Source organism: Vulpes lagopus, chromosome 21 (assembly GCF_018345385.1).
Source record: "Vulpes lagopus strain Blue_001 chromosome 21, ASM1834538v1, whole genome shotgun sequence".
Taxonomy (NCBI): Eukaryota; Metazoa; Chordata; class Mammalia; order Carnivora; family Canidae; genus Vulpes; species Vulpes lagopus.
Genome location: NC_054844.1, coordinates 45597633 through 45607577, shown reverse-complemented (window position 1 = coordinate 45607577; position 9945 = coordinate 45597633). Strand labels below are relative to the sequence as shown.

General features: G+C 36.3%; 1 protein-coding gene across 1 annotated transcript; it reads left to right on the top strand.

Annotated features, from left to right (window-relative positions):
• Positions 1-546: 546 nt before the first annotated feature.
• On the top strand, positions 547-1482 carry LOC121480317 (olfactory receptor 6C76-like). The gene has a single exon (XM_041736779.1). The coding sequence runs from the start codon at positions 547-549 to the stop codon at positions 1480-1482; it is 936 nt and encodes a 311-aa protein (XP_041592713.1).
• Positions 1483-9945: the final 8463 nt, after the last annotated feature.

Below are 9945 nucleotides of genomic sequence, written 5' to 3'. Positions count from 1 at the left end.
ATATCAGAAAGGGAGACAGAACATGAGAGACTCCTAACTCTGGGAAATGAACAAGGGGTGGTGGAAGGGGAGGAGGGCGGGGGGTGGGGGTGACTGGGTGACGGGCACTGAGGTGGGCACTTGATGGGATGAGCACTGGGTGTTATTCTGTATGTTGGCAAATTGAACACCAATAAAAAAAATTTATATTTAAAAAAGAAAGAAAAATAATTTTTTCACATGCCTGTTCATTTCTTTACCTCATTACCATAAATCTAAGCCAGACTACAAAGATGATTTATAAGATAGTTTTTTATTCATCAGATTTGTAGAAAATATTTGTCTTTCCTCAAAAATAAAGTAATAACAAAATAATAAAAAATATAAGTACTAGTTTTTGTTAGTTTATCTTACATTAATCATTTCAAAAATGTGCCCTATTAGTATGTATAATCAATAGCAACTACTAATATTCTGTCATCATTATCTTCATAATTTACCATTGGTTCTTGTGCATATTGTTTTCTCAATATTTTTACCAGAGCAGAAGCGTATCAAGAGGTCAAGATGGAAAACCGTACAACTGTGACAGTATTTATCTTAGCAGGATTGACGGAGGACCCAAAACTGAAGATTGTGCTATTTGTCTTCCTGCTCCTCACCTACTTGCTAAGCATCTCAGGCAACTTAGTCATTATCACCCTCACTTTGCTGGACTCCCATCTCAAGACCCCTATGTATTTCTTTCTTCGAAATTTTTCTTTCTTAGAAATTTCTTATACGACAGTCTGCATCCCCAAATTGCTTGTAAGCATGGCAACTGGTGACAAAACCATTTCCTATAACTGTTGTGCAACTCAGTTATTTTTTGCCTTCCTTCTTGGAGCATCTGAATTTTACCTCCTGGCTGTCATGTCCTACGACCGTTATGTCGCCATCTGCAAGCCCCTGCATTACACAACCATTATGAGCAGCAAAATCTGTATCCAGCTAGTCCTTAGCTCTTGGATCACTGGTTTCCTCATCATCTTTCCAGGACTCATTTTAGGCTTAAGCCTGGACTTCTGTGATTCCAATGTCATTGATCATTTCTACTGTGACACGGCTCCCCTCCTGCAGATCTCCTGCACAGACACACACCTGTTGGAAATGATGAGTTTCATCTTAGCTTTGGTGACTCTGCTGGTCACTTTGGCCTTAGTGATTCTATCGTACACATATATCGCCCTGACAATTTTAAAAATTCCTTCTGCCAACCAGAGAAAAAAGGCTTTCTCCACCTGTTCTTCTCACATGATTGTCATATCCCTCTCATACGGCAGCTGCATCTTTATGTACATTAAACCCTCGGTCAAACAGAGGATATCCTTGATGAAGGGGGTGGCAGTTCTCAATACTTCTGTTGCTCCACTTTTGAATCCCTTTATCTATACTCTAAGGAACCAGCAGGTGAAGCAAGCATTTAAGAACTTGCTACAAAGAGTTCTGTCGTTATTCAAATAGAATCATAGTGAGATATATAAGGAAGGTTAGTAGGGAAAATTGCAAAGGACGTGGTTAGATTGGGTCCCAATTTTACTATTGCACCATCCAAAATATAATCATATTTTTCCTTTCACTTCTTTCTGAAGTGTCATGATGTTTACATTAGCTCCTGTTTCTCAATAATGGCTTCCATTTCAAAAATACTAAAACTTTATTTTTCTGTTCCATTGTAAGCATTGTCAATTTTTAAAAAAACATTTTTAAAAAAAGATTTTTCTTATTTATTCATGAGAGACACAGAGAGAGGGCAGAGACACAGGCAGAGGGAGAAGCAGGCTCCCCTTCAGGAGTCTGATTTGGGACTGGATCCCAGGACCCCAGGATCACCCCCTGAGCTGAAAGCAGATGCCCAACCACTGAGACACCCAGGTGTCCCAACATCCTCAAATTGGACTCATTTCTTCTCTCCACTTCTTCCATTTAAATGTAGCAAATACTTGAAAGATTATTTTAGTCAACTTTATATATTAGTTCATGAAGACTTAATTATTTTTATATCTATGTGGTATATTGTGTTTTTATATTTGATTTTCTACAAAATCTTGATAAGTTTGAAACAATTATATTATATCTTCCTTGGGATTTTACCTTTCCTTGGCTTTTGTGTCCTGATACACATTCTCTATAGTTTTTAAATAAAGATATTTAAAAGTGGGAAGTTGAGATTAAAATATCAATATCATCCTTTGTCTTGAGAATTGAAAAAAACCCCACTATGCTAGTGTAATAAAATATCATATGGTATATTATTTTTATTTTACATTTTATGCCATATAAGTAAATAAGTAAATAAATACTGACTCATGTATGTGTACTAAATCAAGTAACTTTGATTAAGAATAAAATGCATCCCGGAGAGAGAGAGATCACATTTGATGCTTTATCAGCTATTCCTTATTCATCTTGGAACTGACTGTGTTTCTTAGATTCTACATCTATAATATAGCAATAACCAGTTTTTTTTTATTTTGAGATATTATTAGGCTAGTTTGAAAGTATAAATTCAGTATTCTCCAGATTAAATAAAACAAAATAAAATGAAAACTTGTAGAATAAATTATTCTGATTTTATCTTGTAAAAAATATGCACTTTAGAGAGGTATGATGAGTTACTGTCGTCACATAGCTAGTCAGAGAAACAGAATTCAAATTCATTTCTGCTTGATTCCAGAGGCTATGTCTATCCAGTACCAGCAATCCCCAGTTTGTAGCAAAGACTCGTCTATGTGTATTCTGAAATGATGATGGATTCAGTTTTGGGGTTGGGTGTAGAGATGCAATAAGAGATTCTCACGCTGATTCCATTGCCTGCTAATGTAGTTTATTGTAGTGCTTTGTCATTTTATATATGTGATATGCTACTTAAAAATCTGGAAGACTCTGTAATATAGCAGTTTTGTACTTAGAGGATGCTTCCTATAGTTTTACGATATGGCCTGGTATACAGTCAAATTGTCTTGAAGTAGATAATTGCTTTTGTATACCCCAAATAATCTCCCTCTCTCTCACTGTCTCTTCTTTTTCTCTCTTTCTCCCTCTCTCTCACATCCACACATACACACCTTTTTCTATTTCAATAAATTTTTCTTTCTTCTTCCATTTCTTCTCTTTCTTTTTCTTTTTTTTCATTATCTTCTTTTGGTAGAATGACTTCTGTAAGTCATTAGCGGATCTATAAACCATAGTTAACTAATCAAGGCTTTGGACTCCCTGATTAGATCAAGACTACACTTCTACCCTGGGCTTTACAAATAATCATATTCTCTCTACAATTAAGAACTCAATTAGTGTTGGGCATGAAACTAAAGTCAGTTCAGTAAAACTTGATGTGATAAAAAAATTTGTAAATGTTAGAGTATTCTTTTCTGTTATAACTACAGCTATAGAAATAAACCCAGAACTTTCAGGAGTTCATTAAATAGAGCATGTTTACCTCACTATGAAACTAGGGAAAAGAAAAGCATGGCCAAGAAATAAACTGAAAGAATATGAATGCCAATAACTTAAGTTGATTCTCCGTAACCAATAATAATGAAAGCTCATCCCTTGGAATTTCAGGTGGGACTCTCTGTACTCATAACCAAGGCAAATCTATCTAATTGTCCTATCTACTAAATGTTCTCTCTACCCGTTGGCCCTTGGTGGGTAGGGTGTACCTCTTGGCCCTTGGTGGCTTTGTCCTCAGGTAGAAAGCAAGAGAAAATGAAAACTAAGAAAACTTTTACTCCCTATTTTTTTTTTTGCCTACTACATTTTACTTAATGTTTATACAAATACCATCAGGCCAGATAGTCCTAGAAATCTGTTTCAGAAAGGGACAATATTTAAGGTGTTAATTTTAGAGCACTTTTAAGTATACAACAAAATTGAAAGGAAGGTACAGAGATTTCCTATATACCCATGACAGCCTTCCCTATTTACAACCTCCTCCAGCAGAGTGGTATGTTTGTTACAACTAATGAACCTATATTGACACATCATAATTACCCAAAATCCATATTTTGCATTATGGTTCACTCTCAGTGAGTGTTCATTCTATAGATTTGGAAAAAATGTATAATGATTGATAGACATATAAATAAATAGCTAGGTAGATATATAGATGGTTGATAATAATACAGATATTGATGATATATGGACATAAATCCTCTGTGGCCTGCCTTCTCATCACTCCCTATCCCTCAGCCTCTGAAAACCATTGATTTTACTGTCTTCATTGTTTTCCCTTTTCCAGAATGACATGTAGTTGGAATTGTAAAATTTCAGATTGTTTTTTTCACTTAGTGACGTGCATCTAAGTTTCCTCTGTGTATTTTCATGGCTTGATAGCTCATTTATTTTTAGCACTGAATAATATTCTATTTTCTAGAAGTATCATAGATTATCCATTTACCTACTAACGGGTATCTTAGTGGCTTCTAAGTTTGGGCAATTATGAATAAAGCTGCTATAACGATCCGTGTGCAGGTTTTTGCGTGGACATGTTTTCATCTCATTTGGGTAAATACCAAGATTAGTGATGGCCGGATCGTATAGTAAGAATGTGTTTAATTTTGCAAGGAACCGCCAAACTGTCTTCCAAAGTTGCTATACCATCTCTCATTCTACCAGCAACAGATGAGAGTTCATTTTGCTGCACATCCTCATCAGCGTTGGGTGTTGTCATGTTCCAGGATTGTGTGCAGTGGTGGTATCTCCTTATTGTTTTAATTTACATTTTCCTGATTACACATGATGTGGATCATCTTTTTGTGTGCTTATTTGCCATCTCTGTAGTATCTTGGGTGAGGTGTCTGTCAAGATCTTTGGCCCATTTTTTAATATTGTTCTTTTTCAGATTGTTGAATTCTAAATTTTTGTGTATTTGAGTTGACAATCCTATTTAGATGTGTTTTCTCAAATCTTGTCTCCCTGTATGTGCCTTGTCTTCTCATTTCCTTGACATTATCTTTTGCAGAGCAGAGGTTTTTAATTTTAATGAAGTCCAGCTTATCCGTTATTTCTTTCGTGGTGTGTGCCTTTGATGTTGTATCTAAAAGATCATTACTAAACCCAAAGTCATCTAGATTTTCTCTATGTTACATTCGGAGTTTTAAAGTTTTGCCTTGTGCATATAGGTCCACTCTCAATTTTGAGTTCATTTAAGTGATGAATGTAAAGCCTGTGTCTAACATGGCATGAGAAAGAATTGAAATGTGTTAGCTGTTGTCACTTCTGAGCTCAGGTTTACTGGTGTCCTATAAAAGCTTGGACATCATGCCACAGAGCTAAACATTGATAACTGGATTTGGAGTTGGAGAAGATGAAAAAAGATCCAGGTGAAAATGGAAAAATTACCAACAAAATAAACCCAACCATCTCCCACCAACAAGGTAAACCAGCAGATAAACACAACCTGGGTGAGCTACCAAATGGCTTCTGCTTTATTCTGTTCTCCAAATATCCCAAATAATCTGTCTGGTGGTTCACCGTAACAGGAAACAAACAGGGAAGGGACATCCTAGAGAAATAGTTCAGCCTAGCCACGTTGAAACATTACAACGCCTTCAGAGATATATTGCCGGAGTGCCTAAGGAAACTTTTGAAGTTTATGATCTTGATTTCAGCAATGGTTTCACAGGTATATACAGGTATCAAATCTCAAGTTATAAACTTTATTGGATGCATTTTATTTTGCACAATTGTAACTCCATAAAATTGTGAAAATAATTAAACAAGGGAAAATAAAACAACAGCAACAAAACCTGCAACCCAGCCTGAACTTAACTCAGATTCTAATTGAATTAAGAGACTCAGTTATTATTCCCTCTTATTATTCTCCTGGATGTCCTAGGCTTCCTCCATCCTGACTAACTTTTTTTCCCCCTATCTTCTGCAGATTTTCAAGTACTTCAACATAATGTTCCTGGATTTTTGATTGGTTGGTTGGTTGATTGATTTACTTTTGTGTTTTAATTTAATCAGTGATTAACAGAATTTTGTCTGTTTGAAAAGCAGTCACCTCTGTCAATAGTGTTCAGCTACGTATCATTATGTGATCTGTCTTCTGAAATTGAGCAGCCACCATAATGTGACATAATGTTTTGGATAACTACGACTGATGTACTGATGATGTGGAAAACAAATAATCAAGTGAACTAATGAGTCAGTTACCTGTCAATCTAAATAACTAACACAGTATCTAACTTACTCGCCTGTTAACATCAGCCATGTGTCAGGCACTTAGGTGTTTTTTTCTGATGAAATTATGGCAGGTGTATATGAACCAACAAGTTCTACATTTTGAATCATCTTTCCCCATGGCTTCCCAGGGCACTGTTTTAGTATTTCTGCTACTTAATAGAATCTGCATCTAATGGGTGAGTAAAGAATTCAAGAGTACAAATTTAACTATATGCTTTAATAAAAGTTTGTTAATATATGTAGGATTCAATTTTCTTCATCTGTACATTGAAAGGATTAAAGCAGAAACATTTATAGCTTCTTTAATTCATTATTTGGCTTCTTTAAATATGAACAAGCAATGTTCAGAAAATATCAGCTTGTGATGGACATTCTGCCTGAGGAGATCAGATTACAAAAATGTAAAGTTTAGCATGAAATTTAGAAAGAATATGATTTAAGCTTACAAGATTATTAACACCAGATACTGTTAATATAGTTTTGTTTCATACGCTTGTTAAAGAGAACCAGAACAATAATTAGGCACATCACTAAATTGTAAGAATTTGCCATAATGATATGTCGCTAATTAACCTAAATTTGAATAATCCCTTTACCTCTTTTCTGGATTCACTCAGGGTTTAATGTGTGTATAAATCATTATTAACCAATTTCCTGTCAGTTTGAAAACAAACAGGTATAATTCTCAATGGGGAAGCACTGGGAGCCTTTCCCCTAAGATCAGGAACAAGACAGGGATGTCCACTCTCACCACTGCTATTCAACATAGTATTGGAAGTCCTTGCCTCAGCAATCAGACAACAAAAAGACATTAAAGGCATTCAAATTGGCAAAGAAGAAGTCAAACTCTCCCTCTTCGCCGATGACATGATACTCTACATAGAAAACCCAAAAGACTCCACCCCAAGATTGCTAGAACTCATACAGCAATTTGGCAGCGTGGCAGGATTCAAAATCAATGCCCAGAAGTCAGTGCCATTTCTACACACTAACAATGAGACTGAAGAAAGAGAAATGAAGGAGTCAATCCCATTTACAATTGCACCCAAAAGCATAAGATACCTAGGAATAAACCTAACCAAATAGGTAACGGATCTATACCCTAAAAAATATAGAATACTTCTGAAAGAAATTGAGAAAGACACAAAGAGTGGAAAAATATTCCATGCTCATGGGTTGGCAGAATTAATATTGTGAAAATGTCAATGTTACCAAGGGCAATTTTCACGTTTAATGCAATCCCTATCAAAAGACCATGGACTTTCTTCAGAGAGTTAGAACAAATTATTTTAAGATTTGTGTGGAATCAGAAAAGAGCCCGAATAGCCAGGGGAATTTTAAAAAAGAAAACCATAGCTGGGGCCTCACAATGCCAGATTTCAGGTTGTACTACAAAGCTGTGGTCATCAAGACAGTGTGGGACTGGCACAAAAACAGACACATAGATCAATGGAACAGAATAGAGAATCGAGAAGTGGGCCCTCAACTTTATGGTCAACTAATATTCGATAAAGGAGGAAAGACTAGGGGATCCCTAGGTGGTGCAGCGGTTTGGCGCCTGCCTTTGGCCCGGGATGCAATCCTGGGGACCCGGGATCAAGTCCCACGTCGGGCTCCCAGTGCATGGAGCCTGCTTCTCTCTCTGCCTGTGTCTCTGACCCCCCCTCCTCTGTGTGTGACTATCATAAATAAATAAAAATTTAAAAAAAAAGGAGGAAAGACTATCCATTGGAAGAAAGACAGTCTCTTCAATAAATGGTGTTGGGAAAATTGGACATCCACATGCAGAAGAATGAAACTAGACCATTCTCTTGCACCATACACAAAGATAAACTCAAAATGGATGAAAGATCTAAATGTGAGACAAGAGTCCATCAAAATCCTAGAGGAGAACACAGGCAACACCCTTTTTAAACTCGGCCACAGTAACTTCTTACAAGATACATCCACGAAGGCAAAAGAAACAAAAGCAAAAATGAACTATTGGGACTTCATCAAGATAAGAAGCTTCTACACAGGGAAGGAAACAGTCAACAAAACTCAAAGACAACCTACAGAATGGGAGAAGATATATGCAAATGACGTATCAGATAAAGGGCTAGTTTCCAAAATCTATAAAGAACTTATTACAACACCAAAGAAACAAACAATCCAATCATGAAATGGGCAAAAGACATGAAGAGAAATCTCACAGAGGAAGACATGGACATGGCCAACATGCACATGAGAAAATGCTCTGCATCACTTGCCATCAGGGAAATACAAATCAAAACCACAATGAGACACCACCTCACACCAGTGAGAATGGGGAAAACTAACAAGGCAGGAAACCACAAATGTTGGAGAGGATGCGGAGAAAAGGGAACCCTCTTGCACTGTTGGTGGGAATGTGAACTGGTGCAGCCACTCTGGAAAACTGTGTGGAGGTTCCTCAAAGAGTTAAAAATAGACCTGCCCTATGACCCAGCAATTGCACTGTTGGGGATCTACCCCAAAGATTCAGATGCAATGAAATGCCGGGACACCTGCACCCCGATGTTTCTAGCAGCAATGTCCACAATAGCCAAACTGTGGAAGGAGCCTCGGTGTCCATCAAAAGATGATGGATAAAGAAGATGTGGTTTATGTATACAATGGAATATTCCTCAGCCATTAGAAATGACAAATACCCACCATTTGCTTCAACGTGGATGGAACTGGAGGGTATTATGCTGAGTGAAATGAGTCAATCGGAGAAGGACAAACAGTGTATGTTCTCATTCATTTGGGGAATATAAATAATAGTGAAAGGGAATAGAAGGGAAAGGAGAAGAAATGGGTAGGAAATATCAGGAAGGGAGACAGAACATAAAGACTCCTAACTCTGGGAAACGAACTAGGGGTGGTAGAAGGGGAGGAGGGCGGGGGGTGGGGGTGAATGGGTGACGGGCACTGAGGGGGGCACTTGACGGGATGAGTACTGGGTGTTATTCTGTATGTTGGCAAATTGAACACCAATAAAAAATAAATTTATTAAAAAAAGAAAACAAACATGTATTGATTTTCCCTTCTTCAGAACTTTATCGCGAATATTTAATAGACTAAGTTCTCAGTAAGTGAAACACTAAATTTAAATCTGAATAATATAATTCGAAAATAACCAACTTTCTATTAACTCACTAATATATTATTTGAGCTATTATTAACAAACCAAAGTAGATTTCTTCTGGGTGTATATTTGATTATTTAGTTATCAACTACAGCAATTGGACACCATATGGCAGTGAGTAAGATAAGCAAAACTCAGTAGTAAATAAGTAAACTATTGGAAGTCATATTCTCAATCTGCCTTTCTCCCAAATCTTTTCCTTAAAAGTGAAGTAAGATAAGGAAAAGTAGCATGAAAATGTTTGAGGATACACGCAGATATACACACAGGTCTGTAAAATTTTAATAAATAAAGTGATGGCAAAAAAAAAGAAGTAACGTGATGGCAAAAAAAAAAGAAATAAAGTGATGGCAAAAAATAGAAATAAAGTGATGGCAAAAAAAAAAAGAAATAAAGTGATGGCCAAAAAAAAAAGAAAAGAAAAGAAATAAAGTGATGGCAAAATAGGCTTCATTAAATAAGTAGCTTTACTGTTTTGGTGTCCAGTTAGGAATATTGATGATAGATAATAGCAAACACTTCAATGTTATAATAATGTACATCTATAGTTTTCCAAACATTTATTTATTATTTTTTTATTATTATGAACC